At 34.7% G+C, this 21,988-nt stretch overlaps 4 protein-coding genes across 7 annotated transcripts; 2 read left to right on the forward strand and 2 right to left on the reverse strand.

Annotated features, from left to right (window-relative positions):
- Nucleotides 1-808: 808 nt before the first annotated feature.
- On the reverse strand, nucleotides 809-7,260 carry LOC130720593 (ATP-dependent DNA helicase Q-like SIM). 4 transcript variants are annotated; one of them, XM_057571246.1, is made up of 15 exons: nucleotides 6,435-7,260; nucleotides 6,134-6,353; nucleotides 5,928-6,038; nucleotides 5,492-5,681; nucleotides 5,029-5,397; nucleotides 4,705-4,761; nucleotides 4,111-4,191; nucleotides 3,894-3,957; nucleotides 3,614-3,713; nucleotides 3,452-3,535; nucleotides 3,140-3,227; nucleotides 2,570-2,686; nucleotides 2,356-2,448; nucleotides 1,831-2,076; nucleotides 809-1,521 (listed from the first exon to the last, which is right to left on the reverse strand). In XM_057571246.1, exons 1-15 carry the CDS (start codon nucleotides 7,015-7,017, stop codon nucleotides 1,474-1,476), a joined length of 2,451 nt encoding a protein of 816 aa, XP_057427229.1. In that variant the 5' UTR covers nucleotides 7,018-7,260; the 3' UTR covers nucleotides 809-1,473. The 4 variants fall into 4 exon arrangements, with proteins under 4 accessions (XP_057427229.1, XP_057427231.1, XP_057427230.1 ...); XM_057571248.1 differs by lacking the exon at nucleotides 809-1,521 and having other exon boundaries at nucleotides 1,708-2,076; nucleotides 5,029-5,337; nucleotides 6,435-7,259; XM_057571247.1 differs by lacking the exon at nucleotides 809-1,521 and having other exon boundaries at nucleotides 1,708-2,076; nucleotides 3,614-3,695; nucleotides 6,435-7,259.
- A 531-nt stretch (nucleotides 7,261-7,791) lies between these two features.
- On the reverse strand, nucleotides 7,792-11,940 carry LOC130720367 (formin-like protein 11). The gene is made up of 4 exons (XM_057570997.1): nucleotides 9,834-11,940; nucleotides 9,546-9,736; nucleotides 8,833-9,068; nucleotides 7,792-8,696 (listed from the first exon to the last, which is right to left on the reverse strand). The coding sequence occupies exons 1-4, from the start codon at nucleotides 11,390-11,392 to the stop codon at nucleotides 7,962-7,964; spliced, it is 2,721 nt and encodes a 906-aa protein (XP_057426980.1). The 5' UTR covers nucleotides 11,393-11,940; the 3' UTR covers nucleotides 7,792-7,961.
- A 3,261-nt stretch (nucleotides 11,941-15,201) lies between these two features.
- Nucleotides 15,202-17,043, forward strand: LOC130719773 (replication protein A 70 kDa DNA-binding subunit B-like). Its single transcript, XM_057570381.1, has 6 exons — nucleotides 15,202-15,351; nucleotides 15,438-15,705; nucleotides 15,981-16,077; nucleotides 16,159-16,278; nucleotides 16,385-16,604; nucleotides 16,702-17,043. Exons 1-6 carry the CDS (start codon nucleotides 15,202-15,204, stop codon nucleotides 17,041-17,043), a joined length of 1,197 nt encoding a protein of 398 aa, XP_057426364.1.
- Nucleotides 17,044-20,457: 3,414 nt separating this feature from the next.
- On the forward strand, nucleotides 20,458-21,960 carry LOC130719774 (uncharacterized). The gene is made up of 3 exons (XM_057570382.1): nucleotides 20,458-21,016; nucleotides 21,128-21,680; nucleotides 21,756-21,960. The coding sequence occupies exons 1-3, from the start codon at nucleotides 20,485-20,487 to the stop codon at nucleotides 21,958-21,960; spliced, it is 1,290 nt and encodes a 429-aa protein (XP_057426365.1). The 5' UTR covers nucleotides 20,458-20,484.
- The last annotated feature ends 28 nt before the right edge of the window (nucleotides 21,961-21,988 follow it).

Below are 21,988 nucleotides of genomic sequence, written 5' to 3' on the forward strand. Positions count from 1 at the left end.
TCAACGCATTACCACTTATGAATATAAGCTGTATTCTTGTATAGCTGACTGATATTTTTTTTCATATAAGTCAAGTTGAGCTTATATGTGGAGATATTGTCGGATTTCACTATTCAAATTTAAAGAGATCATTTTATGTGAATGGTTGTCATTTTAATTTCCAGTTATTCGATCTTGGTCAGAGCACTACCAATTTATGTCTGCAGCAACTTCAGAAAATTTTGACTCCAGCGAATCTGGATCCAATATTATCGTGTCTAAAAGCGCCATCACATTTTCTTATGCGTTGAGTGGAGTCATTTACAGTTTGTAAAGCTCAGTTGCATTTCACAAAATGCAAATCGTAATGAATCCTTATAGTTGTGTTTATGACGATGACATTAAAACAAATGACCAGTTGAAAGCTATTGGTTAAATATTAGGTTAGAATATAAATTATAAAATGAGAAACTTAGTTACTTTCCAGTGCATTGGTTAAATATTAGGTTAGAATATAAATTATAAAAAATTATTCAGAAGATAAAATAACCCTTCAATGCAAAAAGGTATAGAACCCTCAATTTTTAGAAGGGTAGGGTGAGAAATCACATTAATTAATATACAATCTATCTGCAGAAATCCGTTCACTTATCCTTGCATTTCTATTTGGAAGATGCTTTTTAGAATCTAAATTGGGAAGAGCTGAGTTTTTCTATTATTCTGAAATGTCTTTTCTTTCTACAACTCAAGAGAATTCCTTTCTTTTTCTTGTTATATTGCATTGGGTATTTGTGTTTTTCTTTACTGAAGCTACTTCCTTTAATGGATACATGACACTTAATGTATTATTAATGATGATATACACTTCTATATAGTAAAGTTGAAGTTGAGTACTCAACTTTAAATCTTACAAAGTCGCATGATCAACTATTTACTCCTAAATTGTAACATGCAAGGACTATAAAGATGTATAATGAACATTACATGCCGAAACATCTTAAGCAAGCTTTAAAAACTGAGAGCAATTCAAGCTCCTCTTGTTTTTTGAATCCTTAATTCCTAAAGAACATCGATTACATCAGGGAAAGAGGCAATGATTTTGTACTGAATTGTCCTCAAATCAACAGCAAACTCCAATGCCTGGTTCATGGTAGCTCGAGCACCCGCTAGTGCCTCAACAACTTCTGCATTGGTCAAGTAACATGCGCTTATTTCTCTCAAAATTCTGTCATGTCTTTCTTCGAATCTCATCACTCTTTCTTCTGCCACCTCCAAGGCCTCGCTGATGATTCTTAATTTTTGTGCAGCCAGTTGTTTCGTGTGCCATCTTTTGAGGTTCGGCACACAAAATATGAACGATGCAGAGAAGCCTATTACCGCGAAAACGATGTTGCCAAATGCCATGAATGGTGTTCTTGGTTCAACATATCCTTGGGGTGGGGGTATATGAGTCAAACAATGCTGATCCTTATGCTTTGCTTCGGTTTGGGGTTACTACATTACTTCAACAGGAATTAATTTTCTATTCTTTTTCTTACTTGTCTGCGTAGGAAAATACATATCTAAGTGTTAGTGCCCCTTACATGCTGCCAATATAATCCGTCATCACCAATTTTACCAGTTAGGTGTTGAACAACTTATGTTGTGTCTCAGTTCCTCTTTTTCTTACAAAAAGTTAAAAACACATTCATGATTTTACTATTAATCATGATAAGATTAAGATCATCATGGATGAATTACTTCTATGAGCCAACGAGTAAATTATATACTTCAATAAAAAAGATGAGATACATATCACTTATGTTTTGAAAGTTTTGATGTTAGTAAAGTCTTTATATCAGGTGTATTAACCTTCCTCTTTGGTTGCTTTCTAACTCGCTGCATTGGATTTCTATCAAGTCGCATTGCTTCCAAGCGTTGGCGACGGATCTCAGGATCAGCCCAACCTTTTCCCCATTCTGAGAATGAGGAATATGGTTTGTTAGTTTTCTTGGCAAACAACATATCAGCCTCAAGGTACTCATAAAAAGCTTGCTCACACTTCAGAAATTCCATTCCCAGTTCTGTTACCTCGGGGTATTTTATCTGAACATGGGTCTGCAATTGTATAGAGCAAAACTTGAGATGAAATTAAAGTGGAATTACCAATGCTCAATCTTACTTCAATACTAAATGCAGAAACATGTTTTATCAATCCTCAGTTTATGTCTATATGTTAAATTACCTTTGTAGGATCACTTCTCAAATGTATATATCATTTCTTAATCATCAGATGCAACAAATCCCACTTTTTCAATTATGACATTTGTGAACAGGCTTTTGCAATATTGATATACAAGGATGGGTTAAACTTATATCTAGTTAAAGCAAGTATACCTTCTCATCTCCTTCCTTGATGTATCCTTTAACTTCCAAAATTCGAGCAAGACCTCTCCACCATAATATATCAGTGGTTACAAACTTTTGAAACTGCAGATGGCCACAACATATGAAAACAACAAAAAATTGTTACAGGAATTAGCAACAATATAGAATACCCAACATGAGTACATAACAAACAGTGAGAGATGACAATTATATGTAGGTTCACCTGCTTCCTTATATTTCTAACTAACTTCATAAGACTGGGTCTCTTTTCTAGCCTTCTACTTTTGGAGCCAAAGTGGATATCATCATTATATGAAGGATCCAAGGAGTAGCTAGAAGCCTGAAAAATTAGCGTTCATGTTGCATCAGTTTCTTTTCTCTTATGGAATATAGAAAATACAAATCTATGGACCGTGACAATATTCCTCCACAAAACTTGAGCTCTCAAACCCTTTGTTTGATCATTTATTTAATCATGTTGAAACTTAATCTCAAGAAAGAGAAAAAATACACGAGTAGGAAGAGGACTTTTGGAAAGAATGCCATGAAAATACAAGGGTCAATATTTTTTGGGTGTACCAAGTCATTTTCACAATTCCGACCTGGGTGTGGTGAAGGCTGAAGGTATTGGCAAAAGTGCAGCTCCTAAGGATCGAACTTTTGATCTGGTGGTTCTAGTAGTCACTTTAACCATTGTGACTAGCACCCACCGGGTCAATATTTGGATATAATTATAAATTCACAAGACAGAAATGCAAGTTTAATTGGTATAAATTGAAACCGTTTGACATACATTATGGACACATATTGTTTGCAGTAAAACACAGGCCTCCTCTTTTAGATTCTGCCTTTGAGGTGGTCCATTAATGCACACATCACATCTGCATGAAAGGAGGTTCATAAATGACTCGAAAAATAATCCCATGATTACAAGAGGAAACAAGTATGTTAGTGCTTCAAAAAAAAGGTAATTCGGTATCAACTATTGGTTGAATTAGAAATACACACAGGGTCTCAAGCTTCTCATATATTAGAATAATTTTTCACTTAAACAGATGCTTAAACATAATAAGAAAGCAAGGCTTTGAGATCAAACTCTACGTACAAGCAACATTTTTGTTGACTGAAATCTTCTCCAAAGTACTCAACAAGTGTCTTTGCGCGACAATGTGAAGTATTCATTCCATATCTACAAATATACATTAAGGTTCTGTACTAAAATAAAACAAAAGAAAAGACACATAAAGGTGTATTGATCAAAGCAAACCTGAAAATATCAGACAGCAAAATATATGCTTGTTTTATCTGATCATCACTTCTACGACTTGGCAAAAGTGATGGCTTTCTTGCTAGGTTTGCATATAGAACTTGTTGTGAAATTGGGAACAAACACAGGATATAAGTGTCTCAGAAGAATTAAAAAATAAGGAGCCTACTAATTATGTGAACATAAAGGTATAAACATGAATTTAAAATCCAACAGAAAATGACGAGAACAAAAGAAATGCGCAATGTAAAAAATTATATTATAGTATAATTGAACTTACTGCAACATGCTAATTTCCCATCTCGACCAGCCCGTCCAGCTTCTTGGTAGTAGGCTTCCAAACTCTGATGATCAAATTACATATTTGATTATTTGAGGCATGTCAAAAGAAAAAGATGGACAATCCAGGAAGTGAAAGCATAAAATATGGAATGCACAAGAAAAGACAAACTTAAAATCTAATTAATATATCAGCAAAAATTATTTGAAAAACAGACCTGCGGCCAACCATAGTGGATGATTCTTCTGACATTCGATTTGTCAATCCCCATTGCAAATGCTATTGTTGCAACTACAACCTGAAAATGGTAAAACACAAAAGCATAACTGTTTCTAGTCAAACCTGTTGATGATTCTGGAATAAGGAAATAATTTAAATTATGTAGTGAACTCTTCAGGCAACATAGGGGTAAACAAGGTGGAAAAAAAACACATTTCAAAGCCATGTCTTAACAAATAATTACGAAGAAACACCAAAGCTTAGATGTATAACAGGTTGTGCAGGGTTGAAAAAGCTGAAGTAAAAAAAAAACATGGAGTGGGGTGCATTAAGTATGAAAACTAGTCACAAACTGAAAAGAGCTATCAAAATCAGGAAAAAAAGCGAATGGGTATTATTCAATTCCTTTTAATGAAAGAGTTCCATGGACCTTGTCCTCTATTTTCATAATAACTGTCATGTGAATAGCACACCACAGCTATACAAACTTGACAGTACTCCCCCCCCCCCCCCAAAGAAAAAAAATGACAGTACTCAGGTTGGAAGACATTGAAATGTAGACATATATTTTGTTCAGGCTCCGGATCCATACCTCTAAAGTATTGTCATGAAACTCTTTATGAACCCTGCTTAGATGCGACGTGTTAAGCTGGAGAAAGAAAATGAGCTCAGCAAACTTACATAGTAATGTCAAAGTAACTACAGAGTTTGGTTCAATGAAATGCAATGGTGCATGCCAAAATAGATTAAAAGTAAAACAGGAAGAACAATAACAAAAAATAAAAATCTCCTTCTTAGTAGTTAGTACTTCATGGTGTCTTAGAATTAACGATTCTCATCCTGACAAATTTTAGTTGATTACAAATTTAAACGGCCATATAAATTAAAAAGTTTGAGTAAAATATATAATCCTTACCCCTGCATTGTAAGCAGCAGCCTTCACGCCAAACTTGCATAGGTACTGTGCGATTCTCAGTGTTTCTTTTCTGGTGGGCACATATATGATTGCTGGTCCTGGTTGCAAAGGCTCTTGAAGATTGTCTATGTTTCCTGAAAGCATTACATTAATATTGCTGTCATCATACTTATCTTGGTTGTCATCCAATTCATGAGAAGAAACACTGTCTGTATCAGAGCTTCTTCTGGCATCTGAACCACTATCATCTGAACCATCTGAGATGAAAGCTTCTTTATTTCCACCAATGTTTTGCTCTCTACCATATTCCTTAATCAATTCATGAAAATCTTTCTCATAAGAAACTTGTGATGTTTTACTATGCTTTACCTATAGAAGCCATAGTAATTTTTAAGCATTATAAAGTAACGAGAAGATGGTGTCGTTAGATGCAAGTTTAGTGATTAAACATGGGCAAACTCACCATGAAGCGTAAATTAGGTCGAAAAAATGATGTGAGAACAACTTTTGTTCCTTTTGACATGCATAGTGATTCTAAAATGTCTTCTCTAACTCTCTTTGTAGCAGTAGCTGTCAAGGCCATCAGAGGTATATCAAATTTCAGGGATTTTATCCTGCTAGTACAGAAACTTTCCCTTAACACAGACAATTCTCTGCAACAAGAGAAGAAATTTAAAAACAGGTCATACATATGACAGTTGAATAAAGATATTTAGGAAATTTAGAGGTATGCAAAAGAACAAAAAAGTGATATGTGTGGTAATCAACCAAATCATCTAGCAATTGATCTTAGTTTCTTTACAAACCACAGGTGATATATCATCTTTTAAGATGTTCTATGTATTGTACACAAATTGATCCATAATGAACAACAAGGAAATAGAATGCATAAAACAAACCTGTAAGCTGGACGGAAATCATGACCCCATTTAGAAACACAATGCACCTCATCAATTGCGAATAAAGCAATTCCACGGCCATTTGCAAGCTTCTGCAGCTGTGGCAACAATCTACATAGGACAGTTGTAGTTACCAGACATAAAAATACTTAAATCAAAGACTTCTCAGACACAAAACCGACTTCAATGCCCCTAACCATACATACCTCAGAAGTGTCTCCGGGCAAACATATATTATACTGTACACACCCTTCATTGCTTTCCTTTCAACAGTATCATCACGTTGCCCAGAACCGAGAAAGCAAGCACTGAGCCCATGCTTTGTTAGCTTCCAGCACTGGTCCTGCATCAAGCTTATCAAGGGTGAGATCACAACCACCACTTTCCCAGTTAACAATGCAGGAATCTGAAAGCACAGAGACTTACCTGCATAGAAAAAACCTTCCTGTAAGTAAATACACAATTACTAAGAAACACACAAGATTAATCAGAGAGAAAGAACAAAACCAGATCCTGTTGCAGCAAGAACAAGACAATCTTCATTTGCAACCCAAGCAGCTAGTGCTTCCTTCTGAAAACTTTTCAATGCTGAAAACCCAAAATGTTTTTGCAACAACTTGCTAACTGTGTGCTCCCAATCAGATGCTACATCAGGATCAGTTCTCATTACATCATCAGCAATAACAACCTCGCTTTTCTCGAATTTTTGCTCCCAATCAGATGTTACATCCAACTCTTCAGCTCTCATTACATCATCATTAACAACAACCTCATTTTCACTTTTCTTGCTCTTGACTTTACCAATGGGTTTGAAATAATGATCAATTGGCTTCGGATGCGACGACGACGACGGCAAAGATTGTTTATTCAGGGCATTCCCATTGCGTGATTTGAAGGTGTGAGTTGGTGGTTCAGGGTTAGGGTTAGGGTTAGAAATGGTGGTAGTCTTGAAAATATGCTCCACCGCGCTGCGAATCGATGGACCTACTGCTTCAATGGCTTCGAGAATGGTGGAATGCTGGAAACCCATTTCAACCATTTCTGCAATGACTTGATCGGAAGATGTGTTGTTGTTGTTGTTGGCGTCCATGGCTGAAAATTGACGAAAACGTAAACCCCTTTTGTGTTTTGGGGGAAAATTGAACCAGCACTGTGGTTGTTTCTTCTCTTGTAAGATTGTTCTACCAAGTTTTCAAATTTACACCTGAACTTAGCTTGTGTTGTGAGATTTTGAGGCAAATCGCAGAGCAGAGATTCATCAGGGAGTGAAATGAAACTATGTTCCTGTTCTGATTCCCAAGTTAGAATCCCGCCAAATCTAATTTGGGTTCGGCTTCTCTAAATAAGATAGTCACTCCATAACTCATTTTCGAGAGGCCAATTTCACAATCTCAAAAGGACTTTGTGTTGTGAAAGTTTAATGTTTTTATTTTCTCAATATAAGCTCTTCTTGCTAGCTATTTATTGTAATTGCATTTACGAAGACTTAAATTTGAGACATCTACTTAAGTTAGAACAATTCGTGTCGGAAGATGTACCCGATTGTTTGTTGGTTTATTTAGTTTTAAACATGTCTTCATTTTGATATACTTTTATTATTATCTTCCTCCATACGTTGAATTGGACCATTATGATTCGTTTGGTAGTACTAATTTGTTTTGGAACAATGTCTCAAGCTTTGGGTGAGAACCTGAATCAAAAAATCAGAATATAATTTTTATATGATTTAGCTCATGATTCATGTTTTGACTTGGGGAAGAAGACCCCTAAGTTTCATCATATAAAGTATATAATGTGGAATGAAAAACTAAATACAATGTATAGAGATCATAACACAACACAAGTATGGAAAATAAGAAGGTTGTGAATAGTGATCACTAATTTTCAAACTGTAAGAACATTAATCCTCTACTAGTAATAGATACACTATCATTTGAAAGTCACATATTACAAAAACTCCACAAGAACCATAAAGTTACACTCAGTTTGTTTGAAAATTTCAATCCCTATGAACACACACAGTGATAACAATCTTTATCTGAAGGGAGCAAGAGGATTTGGAGTGCGTGGAGTTCTAGATCTTCTAAGCTCTTTACACACATTATCCAACATCCCCAGAAAATCTCTCACTATGACAAAGATCCTTAGCAGGTTTGCATCCTCTTTGCTCATCACAACCCCATGAAAATACTCTGTGATTTCCTTCACACGAGCAAGAACTCTATCTTCATCACCTCGCAACTCCTTCAAATTCACATCTGCATAGTTCAAAAACATCTTCATAGACCGCACAAAGTTCATGCTTCCTTCATCCTCACGCAACTCCATGTCCACCAGATTTTGCATCCTCGCCACTCCCTCTGAGAGATTCGACACAGAGCTTGCAAGAACATCCAAATCAATAGTTGCTGTCTTTTTAACATTGTAAAGTTCGGTGCTGAGACCAGAAACAAGTTCTAGTCCCATTCTTCTGTAATCATCTTCCTTCTCTTCCTCTGTTCGGTTCTTGTTGGTTCTTTGGCTGATCTTCCCCATGATGCTGTCTGAAACTCTGATCCCTTCAGAGCGAACAATCTCCTGAACAACGAAATGGAGCAAGGTGGTTTTGCCGTCAGTTCCCTTCACATCTGCAAGCTTGAGAAGCGCATCGAGCTTGAATGCACTTGCGCCACCCCTGATTGTTCCTACATTCATGCGGTTGCCGGTTTTCAGTACCGCTTCAAGCAGTTTCGAGAAGAGCCTGCTTGATCTTAGCTCTTTGCATGCCTCCTGGTGGGATAGTAAATGAGACACAATGAACGAGAATTGGAAAAAGTAAGTGCATGTTTGGTTTCACGATTTGCACGTTTGTGTTTTTGCAAATAGGGAAAAAAAAATAAGGGTCTTAAAACTTTGGTGGTTATACCTCGAGCATTGAAAATGAGTTCCTGAGATGAACAACTTCATCATCAAAAGTTTCTCTATAGAGCATGGCTTCTACTCGTTGAAAGGCAGATGGGACACTCAGCATTGCCCTCAAAAACTTTTCAGCTGACCCCAGTTCATTTATGTCGCCTTTGTAACTGGTGAGCTTGTCCTCTTCTTCCTTGGTGGGCACCATTTTCACCAGTGCTTCTAGTTGTTGCAAAGACAGTCCTTTCCCTGGTTTTTCAAACAATTTAATGAGATCTTACTTAGACAACATCACTCCAAACATTTAGTGCATCTTTGAGAATTTTTCTACTATTGATTTTAATGTCAAAATCAATTCTAAAGAGAAGTTTCTATGAGTAGCTTCTTGATATCAGAATTGATTTTGAGAAAAGGAAAAAGACTTGTCCAAACATGGTATTAATTGTCTTCAACATATGGTAGATGCATTCATCTTCTAATGCTACTAGTCAAAGTCGGTGTGTGATTTTAATTAGTAGATATAACTTATAACAGAAACTATTATTGCAGTGATGCTGTTCAGTAACAGTTATACTTTATCTCATGAGAATGGGACAAAATGTTTTACTTCCTCCATGTTCATGACAAATGCGCTTTGAAACTTGGAACCTGTAAAACAATAATTTTACTGTGTACTAGAAAGTACCTTTTTTGTGGCAAGTGCTCATAATTGAGGTGTTTTTTTACCTTGCATTAGTGCTTCACAAACTTGTTCAGCTGTCGCATTCAGAGCTTTTGAGAGTATTGTTATGTTCTGCAGCCGTTTAGGCTCAAGAACATGCTTGCTTGGAGATGGGGTTTTGCTCTTTGATTCGTCATCCTTAATCGAACCGTGTAAATTGTAGCCGAAAAGTGACTTGATCATTTCCTCATCCAACCTGATTAAAATTCATCATGTACTTAAACTGGGGAAAAATTAAGAAGTAAAAAATGAAATTGTTATTGCTTAATTGTTACTAATGAAGTTGAACTTACTCAAATGAGCTTGATCTTAGCTTATCCCAAACCATAGTGCGATTTGGTGCAGCTCTTACTTTGTCCCAGTGAAGTGGTTTGAGTTTTGGCAGTGGTGTACCATCTTTGCCTAATGGTGTGAATTGAGGGAATTGAGATGGTGGAGGAGGTGGGGTTTTGGCATTTTTACTTATACCTTTTAAAAATGGAGGTGGGCATGGTGGTGGAGGAATGGTGGAAGGAGATTTTGTAGGGTCAGGATGAGGTGGAGAAAGCAACTCCTTTTCAGGACTTGGATTTGATCTTGAGGAAGTGTCTGAATTTATAGGAGATGACAAATTGTGAGATGTCAAAGAAAGTGGAGAGTGAGAGGAAACTCTAGATGAAGTGGTAAGAGAATGCAGAGAAAACAGTGGCATTTGCAAGGGTGGAGGTGGTGGGGGAGGTGGTGGAGGAGTTGGTGGAGCAGGTGGAGGGGAAATGGAAAAAGCCTCAATCTCTTGCTCTTCATGTTTTGGACTATAAGGTGCTTGGTGAGATTGTGTTTTTGAGATTGAATTTTGGGGAGAACTAGTAAATTGGTTTGGTAATGAACTTGAATTTTGAGGGGATGACAGAGAGTGTGTGTCACTCAAGCTACAAGCTGAAGCATTGGAAAGTCTAGCATTTGATTGTGAATCAACAAAGGAATGAAAGCTTTCATCATCTGATGAATTGCAATCTTCAGGGATAATTTTATCCCTTTCAGAAGAGTTGCCCCCATCAGATTCAACTTTCACTGATTCTTCCACATCATCATGAACAGACACAATTTCTTTGGTGAAAGAACAGCTAACATTGTCACATTCTAACCTTTTCAAGCTGGAAGAGTGTTGCTCTATATCCTCACCTAAAGCATCAAGATAAAACCGATCTAGCCCTGAGTTTGATGAACTCACCTTTGCTTCTTTGTTCTTGCTGCTGCAGAGTGGCATTGTCCTCTTGGGCTTCTTTCTGTGATTTGTGAATTTCCAGCAGAAAAAGATTGACACAAAAGCACCAACCAATGCAGCAACACCCACAGAAACAAGAACAGCTACTAGTATTCTCTTAGCTCTGTCTCTATCTCCACCATGAGTTTTCTTAGGTGGAAGGTTCCTATGAAAATGGTGTTGCTTATGATGAGAATGAGGATGCAGGTGCAGCACAGGAGAAGGAGCAGGAGCAGGTGATGGAGAAGGTGATGGAGGAAGAAACTGAGAGTCTCCATTGGATGGTTTTCTGGCATGAAAACTCCTTAGACCAAGCAAAGATCTTACTTTTTCCACTATAAAAGCTTGCTTCTCTTCATTCTCATCAAGTCCTGAAATTTTCTTCACCTTGTTTTCTCTTCCTTGCTCATTCTCCTCATACATCTGTGGTTGTTGCAGGCCATGAAAGTTGAAGCTTCCAACTGCATTCATTAAATCATCCACAGACAAAATGTGGGTTCTTTGTGCTGATAGCAGCACCAAGAGGGTAGTGATGATGATCAAGATCATGGTAAGAAGCTCAAAGCCACAAAAGCTTCTTCCCATTTTCTTCTTCCAACTAAAAGTCATTGAGATAATAATCAATGCACCTTTCCTTTATAAAAGCTTGTTCTCTTTTTGTTGCATTAGTTTCTCAAAGAGAAAAAGCAAAAAAATTGCCATTTGGGTGGTGCTGGTGATGTGTGAGGTGAAGATCTGGAACTGTGTCTTTAATGCTACTCCAAGGAACCCCTGAACCTGGCAGTTGTGGTTGTAACTTGTACTGGACCTTCTTTCCTTCCCTCTTCATACACTCTTCATACACTCTTATCTATCTCCTCTCACCATAATCAATTCTACCCCTGCAAGACACTATTAATGCATCTAACATTGTTTTGGAAAATCTTTCCCTGCTATGACTTTGACTTAATTCTTTTGTCTTATATTCTTTTTTGAGGGGTGTTTTGTCAGAAAAGTCATGTTAGTGTGTTATTCTTCCGCTTCTTGTGATCAAAACACTCCAATATTTTCTTCCTTTTAGCGTTAGGTTGAGGATTGAAAAGGTTGGTATCATAGAATTGGAACATGATAAAACTTTTTAGCAGCTAAAAAACTGGTTTAATCAGAACAATCTAAAGGTAGATGGTGGGTCCTAATTTTGTTGGGGGCTTGCCTAACGCTTATTATACGGCTGATTCCATAAGATTTCCCATGTCTCCAACCCCATTTTTATAAGCAAATAAAAGAGCATAGTTGAGTTCATAAGGTGGGGACAAAAGGCCTCTCACCTTACAGATATTTTGAGCAAAATCAAATTTGTTTAAATCCAAGATTCAATGATTTAGTTTTATCTTGTGTAACTAAGACCACTGAAGTCTAAACATTGTACAGAAGTTCACATTATTTAAGCAGAGATTTCAGGTTTGTATCTATGTGAGTTATTTTAGTCTTTTAACTTGAGCAGAGATTTTAAATTTGAATCCATGTGAATGCAGTTAAACTACCTTAAAATTAAAAAATTAAAAAAATCCACCCATAATAATTATACTCAGCTTAAACAAGACTGTGTGAGTTGAGGATAGATGTGCTTCAAACCACAAAAGATTACTATGAATATAAACGTTTAGAGTAATGTAATATTGAATTAAATATGTGCTGATTCTACTCTGAAACTTTTGCTGAATAATCAACATCTCACGTGAAGACATTAGACATGTATGAACGGCTAAAAGCAAGAGGTTGATTGTTTAATAATGAGAGGCTAGAGGGAGTACTATAGTGTTTTAAACAAATGTTTTTATTATTTATTATTCTTCTTTTTCTTTTGAAATGTTTATTTATTTATTATTCACTTTGAAGTAAATGTTAGTGGACTCTTTTACGATTCAAAATGGGTCCTGTATTCATAATTTGATTGGTTAATGAGTATTTACATGCATCAGGGCCTCAGGGGTTATAAGAATTAAATGTAATTTACTTCAGATACATTACGACAAAAATTATTTATGTGGGATAACAACATTGTGGTTTGTGAACTCCCTCTTAGAAATAGCATTGTGGAGTGTGGACTCAAATTATTAATTCTCATAATAATTAATTATGTTCACGACATGACTGTATTATAATTAATTCCTTAATTATAAAAAAATATTTAAACACAAAAAAATTGTCTCCAAATAATAGCTCAAGTGGTAAGAATTAGGACATATATGGGTTAAGTGGGGAAGTTCATGATCAATTCCTAGCAAGTGCAATTTATATTTTCGATGTACGTACTAAAAAACACATCAAAATTAACATTGAACAAACAATTTTATCACTACCAGTGGTGAAATGAAACACTCCTCATAAAACACAATTATTATTTACGGGATACAATTTAATTTGAGATTGAAATATTTATGTTATGGTGAGACTAACTCTTAAATATGTATTTTAAGAAATTTTATGTTTTTTTTTGTTACAGGAGGAAAATTAACAAAACAACAAAACTAAGAACAAGAATCTAAGAACAAAGAATCAAAAACGAAGGAAGACAGTTGCTTCCAGACTTGGACGGGAGACCCTAATCGACAAGCTTCCCGTGCTAACTTGTCAGCGGTGTTGTTCTTGGCTCGATCAACCTGCAGCAAACGGACATCCTGTAGTGTAGACGGTAGACTAGAGATTTAATGTTTATACATGGTCATCTCATCGTAAACATTTTTTACATAAATACTCAAATTTTCTTCTATCATATCAAAAACTAAAACTTAATTATATATCTCACTTAAATCAACCAATGTTATTAATTGGTTTCAAAAGAAAAACCATGTTATTAATAAATTGCACATCTGATCAAAATGATGGAGATTACGTGCTCTTGTATTGACAGTTGCTTGCAAAACCTGCAATGTGTCGCATACCCTTTTTGTTGCTATGGCATTAAAGAAGGCAAATCAGTGCCGGGGTCTAAACTGAAGCCATTTATATTTTGAAAAGGTTATTTATATTAGAAAAGTCTTCTTGTTAAACCCATAAGTTGGAGCCAAATCAATTTGATTATAATGATAATGTCACGATCTTTTCGCTTGATCGTGACTAATTAATATTTTTTCCTTTTTTTTTTCTGCAGAATGGTATTTTTCTCACGATTTTTTAAATTTTAATATTTAATTATTAAAATTTCTTCTTGTTCTTAATGTTTATATGATTTTCCATTCACCAAAAAAAATTATTTAAAAATAATCAAAATAAAATTTTCTTGTATTAACTTTTTGTGTAAAAATTTGAAAAAAAGTAAATTAAGTAAAGGCAAGATGCTATTTATAAATAAAAAAAGTACATGAAAATAGAAAATAAATAGGCAAATTTGTACTATTTGGGTCCTCTATGTCTAATTATTTTTTTGTCTTTCTCAATTTGAAACTGAACTATTAATTTTACATCTAACTATATAAAAAAATACTCATGCAGGGTCCTAACTCAACCTCATTGTTTCAGCTCTTAATTAGATTTCCAAAATTTAAATTTGTGGATATATAAAAATGGGAAATCTATATATATTAAAGCAGGAACACTCCAAGCATGTCATTATCAAAAACCTCAGCTCCTGAATATTTTGCAATATTTTATTCCCTCCCCTTTGCATCACAACGTGACACGTGTCCCTCCATGAATATTATATTCATTTTTATTCTCCAACCTTCATTTTCCTTCTTCTTCCACTATCTCCATTAATTTGGTCTCCCCCGTTATCTCGGCATAAGCATAGAATCATTGAGTGTTTATTGTTGGTCAAATTTCAATGTACAATTAACATTAATCTTCATTGATTTTATCTCTCTTTATCCTCCCTTTTCTCATGTTGTTGAAAAACAGATTATGAATCCGGTCCCTTTTTCATTTATATTCGAAAATGATTTAATTATTCAGCCTCCTTTATTTGTATTTCTACGTTCCCTATGTATTATTTAAACCGCCCACTAAGTAATTAAAATAAAGAATATTTAATTTTAATTTCATCTATTTTATCTCCCTTCTTTTATTCTCTTTCTCCCATTATGTCTTCACGTTTATACACATGAACCCCTATTCCTTATTAACACAATATATTTCAAATTCATCATCCTCCATTTATTGGTTCAACATTCCATTTTCCATTGCCTGATTTTTTTTTCACGCCCCTTTAATGAATATTGGGACTTTGTGTTTTGATTTTCTCTATATGTGCCCAATAATTGTTTGTTCATCCCCCCTTATTTTTTTGTTTTCAATTCTTATTTTGAAATGAAAATTCAAAGGTTTCAACCCATGTAGAGTCTTCTATATAAGTAGTTGTGTTGTGATGCCCTCATCCACAATCCCTTCTGAATTAAGAGTTTATCTTCTTCATAATTTGTTCTTCATCCCCTCTTGAAATGTCTCTCCGAGTTGATGATGTGTCCAAGATTGATGCTTCCAAAGAAACTTGGGCCATTGTTGTGAAGGTTGTAAGGTTGTGGTTAACTCCTAGCTACTCTGGATCTAAGCTACCTTCATCGTTGGAGATGGTTTTGATGGACTCCAAGGTTTCATTTTTACCCTATATTCCTCAATGTTTATGGGTTTATGTTTTGAGAATCTTTTTTTAACGTCCTTTTTTGTTTTTATTTAGGGCTGCAAAATACATGCTTCAATCCGGCGTACTTTAGTCTACCGATTCAAGAATCAGTTGCTTGAGGGTCGTGTATACCAGATATCATTTTTTGGTGTTTGTGAGAATGACGGTGATTTCAGGACGACCCCTCATCCATACAAGGTTAATTTTCAAATGCATACCAGTGTTAGGCTTATGGCTAACACCCCCATCACAGGAAAACCTTTTACCTTCATGCCTCTATCTGATGTTGTCTTCAAGGATCCTGACACATTCTTCCTCATAGGTAGATTTTATCTGTTTATTTATTTTTTGATATTTTATCTGTTTATTTTTTGATTCATTCTTCTTTCAATCTATAAATTATTCACCCCTTAATTTGATTATTGCTCTTTTTGTTATCTTTATACGTAAATTTTTTGTTATTTCAATTTTTGTTTTTTCTGTTAATATATTTATATATAGAATCGTTGTGATTTTGTTGTTATTATGTTTTATTTTGTTTTTTTTTTACATTATATAAACGTTGTTATGGCCCTCTAAAAGTTTTATTTTTTCCAGATGTCATAGGTATCTTGACTGGCTCCTCTGGTGAGCAGGAGTTTGAGAAGCATGGTAAAGTGCAAAAGAGGATCACACTAGAAATTAAACAGGAAGGGTATGTGTAAATCTGTACCATAATTTTGATTCAATTATCTTATGTGGTGTTTATTGATTTGGTTTTTTCTCTTTTGCTTAGAGTTCGTGTCGAGGCAGCTTTTTTTGGAAAATATGTGGATGAAATATTTGGGCAATTGGCTTCTGGGGATATGACGAACGCTGTAGTTGTTGTCCAATTTGCGAAGATAAAACCTTTTAAAGTTTTTTTTTTGTTTTTCGTTTGTTTGTTCTTTTGTAAAACATTCTCCTTAATTAAATTCGTATGTCGTCCTTAGATTCTAACTTCCTTTTTTTTTGTAATTCACAGGGAGGCCTAGCATTCAAAACGTGTATGAGGCAACCCAAATTCTTTTTAATCCTGCTATTGATGAAGCTGGTCCAATTCGAGAAAGGTTTTTTGAGTCTAATGGCCTTGCTGCTAAGGTCATTTGCCAGCTTCAGGATTCGGCAAAACTATCTCCAGCAGAGGATTTTCTAAAACAAAATGAAGGGAAAACTATTGAGCAGATTAAAGATTTGGCTGAGGTTTGTTTATTTTATTTTGTTTTTTATTTGTTGGTTTGGTGTTGATTTATAGTGTTTTTTTCCATTTCCCTGACTTTTTCTAATTTCTTATCGTCAGAAATCTGTTTGTGTTGTGTTTGCCACTGTTAAATTCATTCCTGATGACAACAGTTGGTATTATCCTGCTTGCAAGTGTAACAAAAAGGTGTACCCAGCTGAGGACATGTACTTTTGTGAAGCCTGTGTTCGCCATGTTGTTACTGCAATTCCTATATACAAAATTCGTTTGAGGGTTATGGATGCTAAAGATTCGACAACCTTTGTTTTATTTGATCAAGAGGCCAACAACCTTCTTAATAAGCCATGTTCTGAATTGGTTGGAAAATGCCATAAGGTTATTTCAGATATACCTAAATCCACTACTTTTCAATTAAATTTGTACTATTTTTTCTCTAACTAAATTATATTTTCAATTCCAGGACCCTAGCGATTCTCAGGTTCCGTTGAAGATTATGAGTTTGATTGATAAGTCATTTTTATTCAAGATTGAAGTTGACAACAGTTCCAACACATGGTTTGAGCCATCTTATAAGGTGACGAGAATTTGTTCTGATCCTGAAGTCATTTCCCAGTTTAAGAACGCAAATCCCCACTTAGAAAGCTCTCCTCCCTATATGCTTTTAACAACTCCTAGCTCAGGGAGTGTTGGCCAAGGATCTTCTTCAAGTTTTGCTAAGGTTTTGTACATCTTACCTGATTTTTTGATTTTGTTTCTTTCACTAGTATGATTTTTTTATCTAATTTGCTTTTTTTATGAAATTAGGATCTTAATGAAGATTTTAATGTTGCTGGTGGGCTTTCTTCAAACAATTCCCCTGCTGTTGATATAAGTAGAGGTTGTCAAGAAGGTTCTATAGTGTTGGCTCCTGTTTCTGAACTGAAGATGCAGTTCGAAACCCAAAAGAAATCCAACAAGGGAAAGGCAGAAATTCTACCTAAAAAAGATGTTAGAATCGTATTTGATTTTACTCTGAATGCATTTTTTGAACATTTGCTTAATATAATATAGTGTTGTCTTCTTCCATTACAATATCTTGATGTTTGTAAGGCTTCGAATGGTGCTCCCGGTGGTTCTTCTACAGTCTGCGATCCATCTAACTTGATCAATGAACCTGCTGCTGTTGAAGCCTCTTCTAAATCAGTTAGTGGTGTTAATGGATCATCCCCGCTAGAAAATACTGAGCTTTCAGCAACTAAGCACGATGATCTGGTCCTAAAATTTCCTTTGCACTTTTTAGTTTCTTGAGTTGGATCTAAATCTTATTAATATTTTATTATATTGTCTTTCTAACGTTTAATATTACACCAATTAAGGCTTAGGATAAGGAGGTCAAAGTCCCACAAAAAATGAAATCAGTGGCTTCTAAAAAGAACGTTTCTGCTTCTTCTAAAAAGAATGTTCAGGTTTGTGTTATCTCATGTGAGAAATTTATTAAGATTTTAGTTACACCCTTTAATATTATATAAGTGTCTTATCCAATTTTTGTATTTTTTTACTGCAGGACAAAGCTCTTAATGTTGAAACGGAGGGTATCATCAAAGCTTCCCTACCTTACAATGTGAATTCTGAGAAACCTCTTCATGTGGAAAGCAATGATTTTCCTCCTGCTAAACGTCCTAGCCCTGAAGCAAATCCTATTTCTGACAACAAGAAGCCTCTGAAGATGGTCAAGAAAGAGAAAATTTGAGAGAGTTTATGTCTATTCAAAAGTGTTTTGTTTTTTGATGTTTTTGCTGGCTCTATGAGCCATTGATGGTGTTATGCAAATTTTCATTATGATTTTGTAGTTTGTCATTTTGAAGATCCTTTCAATTTTGCCCTCTATGGGATGTACTTGACTTTTTCATCCGATGATCGGATGCACCATTTATCTTATGCAATGTTCCCTTTTTCCATAAGTTGATCTATTAATTAGCATTTGTTATATTTACCTTAGATTAGTATTTTACATACGAGTTTTTTTTTTTGTGTATAACGATGAAATTATTGCAAAAAATATCTGCTTTTGATATTGTCAAACAGCTAAGGATATTATCCATTGAAATCATAATTTGAATCTATGTTTCAATAAAAACTAACGTTGGGTGATCAGTGAGGTCAAATGCTATTTTTAATTGTTAAAGCATTATCAAATCAAATAAAGATTGGATGTTGTTTCTTCCTTCCACATGAATGTTATCAACTTAATAAATTTTTTCCAAAATTGGACCTCACGCACATAATTTTATTTTATATCAATTTCAGGTAGAAATATTGAAATTCGTTTATGAGATATTGAATTCATATGTAAGATAAATTGGATTATTTTAATACTTTGAGTTTCTATAACAACTTAACAACCCAAAATGCGAATTTGAGTTAATAGATTACTCTTTTTTTATTGGTCAAATTTTTTAAGTAATAACAGTGTTTAATATTATTTAACTCAAATTTTTGTATTTCATTATATATAATTCCCTAATTTCCTATTATAAAAATAATTTTTCTTAAGTCCCCCCTCCTTCCTTAATTTGTTTCTATCTTTTCGGAAATATCCTTTATTTTAAAATTAGCATACGTATTTTATTGAAAATATAACATATACGTATCCCTTTTAAAAATAAGGGTTTGTTCCACTTAGATGGTGTCCATTTTTATTTTTTCATGTTACACAAAACCTGTTTGTTAGTATATAGATTTTTATATTTTGTTTTCAGAAGTAACAAAAAAAAAAATAGCATTTTATATTTAATTCATTTTAAATATGTCCCCAATTTAAAATGATTCATCTATCACCAATATATGATTAGTTAATAACTTATTCCCCCTCCTTCCTTAACGTGAATTATCTCTCATTCATAACAGATTTTTGTTAATTTTAAATCATGCCAATAATGAATCATATGGAAATATCAGATATTTTAAATACGATATTTTTATTTTAATTTTCCATTAGTATCCTATCAGATGGTTATGGTGTAATTTTTATAATATTTATTTGTTTGGAAGTTAATATATTTATATTTTCTAGAAATATAAATAGATTCTAGGTTATAATACGCTATGAAGAAAAATAAAATTACTTTTTTTAATTTTGTTTAGTTCCAATAATTATTTTTGAAAACCGTTGTCCCTTATTATAACCCACTTCTTTCTATCTTCTTATTCATCCTTTTGGATTCCCAAAACCGTTTATAATTTTTTGAAATACATTAACATCTTTTAATTATTTTAATGACTTCCAATTTCTTCTTTAAATTGGGTAGTGCCTTATAGTTCCTCATTCCCAAAACTATTGATAGCAAAAATGGTATGTAGACACAGAATGATACACAGAATGAGAATTCTAATAGAGTGAGGAATCTAAGGTACGAAATCCTGAAATTAATTCTTTTGATCATTTTGATTTTTTATTATATAATTGTTAACAACCTTATGATCTTAAATTCTATTTCTTTTGTAGCTCTAATGGGAGAGGACAGGGTCTTGACCTTTTCTTTAGTGGAAGATCTTAAGCAGATGATTGACAGACACAATGTCCTAGCCAAAATATTTAGGCAGGTCCGAGAACGATTGAACTCTGATGAATCAACCCAATTATCTATCTGTCTGTTCAGAGCCCGGGGGAAAGATCCTAGAACTTATAATATGTCGTCAACGGATGAGGTTGCAGCCTTGATTGTTGGGGACATTGGGGAGTCAGACGTTGGCAGAGATGTTGTAGTGAAAATGAATGGTGGATATCTTTCAAACATACATGAAACACATACTGCTTTCATTCCCTTGCACTATCCGCTTATATTTCCTTACGGTGAAGATGGCTTCTGTGAAGATATTCCCATTAGTGAGATTTTTAGAAACATGGGAAGCTACAAAAGATGGAAAGTCTCTATGAGGCAATTCATTTCATTCCGCCTTCAAGACAGAAACAGTGAGTATGGGAACATTATTTTTGCTAAGAGGTTGTTCCAACAGTTCGTCGTTGACGCATATACCATGATTGAAGCAAACCGTCTTTCATATATTCGATTTAATCAGAAAACCATAAGAGCAGATTATTTAAATGGGGTTGCAGAGACAATTGAGAAGGGAGAGACAGACCCGTCATCTGTAGGAAAGCGGATTATATTGCCTCCTTCCTTTACAAGAGGTCGTCGTTACATGTTTAATAATTGTCAGGATGCCATGTCAATTTGCAAAAAGTTTGGGTACCCTGATCTTTTTATTACAGCAACATGTAATTCACAATGGGGGGAAATTCAAAGGTATGTCCGTGCTAGGAATTTGAGAGCTAAAGATAGACCTGATATTTGTGTTAGAGTTTTCAAGATGAAGCTCGATAATCTGATGTCTGATTTAAGGAAAGACACTATATTTGGTCCTGTTGATGCAGGTATGTCATTTATTATTATTATTTTTTTCCCGGAAATCTATGTTTCTGTTGCAATATCATTAATACTGCAATTTTAGATTTCCATTTAATTTCATTTAACTTTTTGTGAAGGTATGTATACAGTAGAGTTTCAAAAACGTGGATTGCCACACGCGCACATTCTTCTATGGTTGAAACCCCAGTACAAATTGATAACCGGAGAGGACATTGATAAATTCATTTTAGCTGAGCTTCCTGACCCGCAGTTGTATCCAAAGCTTTACAAGGCTGTTTCCTCCTTCATGATCCACGGTCCGTGTGGGGTTATTGATCCAAAGTGTGCATGCATGGTTGATGGCAAGTGTTCTAAACACTTTCCCAAAAAATATCAGAACTGCACTACCATTGATGATGATGGTTTCCCAATTTATAAGAGAAGGAAGACAGGAATTACAGTGGCCAAGAAAGGAGTTCCTTTGGATAATGGTGTTGTTGTTCCCTACAATCCTCGACTTCTGATGAATTATCATGGAAATATCAACGTGGAGTATTGCAATAAATCGAATGCAATAAAGTATCTATTTAAATATATCAACAAAGGCGGTGATAGGGTGAATGTTCAAATTTCAAATGCTGGAAATGGAGAATCGAACCAGGATGAAATTAAACAGTACTACGACTGCAGGTAAGTAATCACATTGTTTTTCTTTATTTTTTTTAATTTTTTTTACCCAGTTATTAAACTGAAATGAAATGGCAGGTTTCTAACTCCATGTGAGGCAGCATGGAGGACATTTAAATTTGATATCCACGAGAGATGGCCGCCCGTGAAGCGCTTATCATTTCATCTTCCCGGTGAACAGTGTGTAACTTTCAACGACGATGAAGACTTGGAAGGCGTTGTTGAAAAATGTTCAACTAAAGATACTCAATTCTTAGCATGGATGAATGCGAATGAGCTATAACCGGAGGGAAGAAGTTTAACGTATGCTG

Source organism: Lotus japonicus, chromosome 5, assembly GCF_012489685.1.
Source record: "Lotus japonicus ecotype B-129 chromosome 5, LjGifu_v1.2".
In the NCBI taxonomy this organism is placed as follows: Eukaryota; Viridiplantae; Streptophyta; class Magnoliopsida; order Fabales; family Fabaceae; genus Lotus; species Lotus japonicus.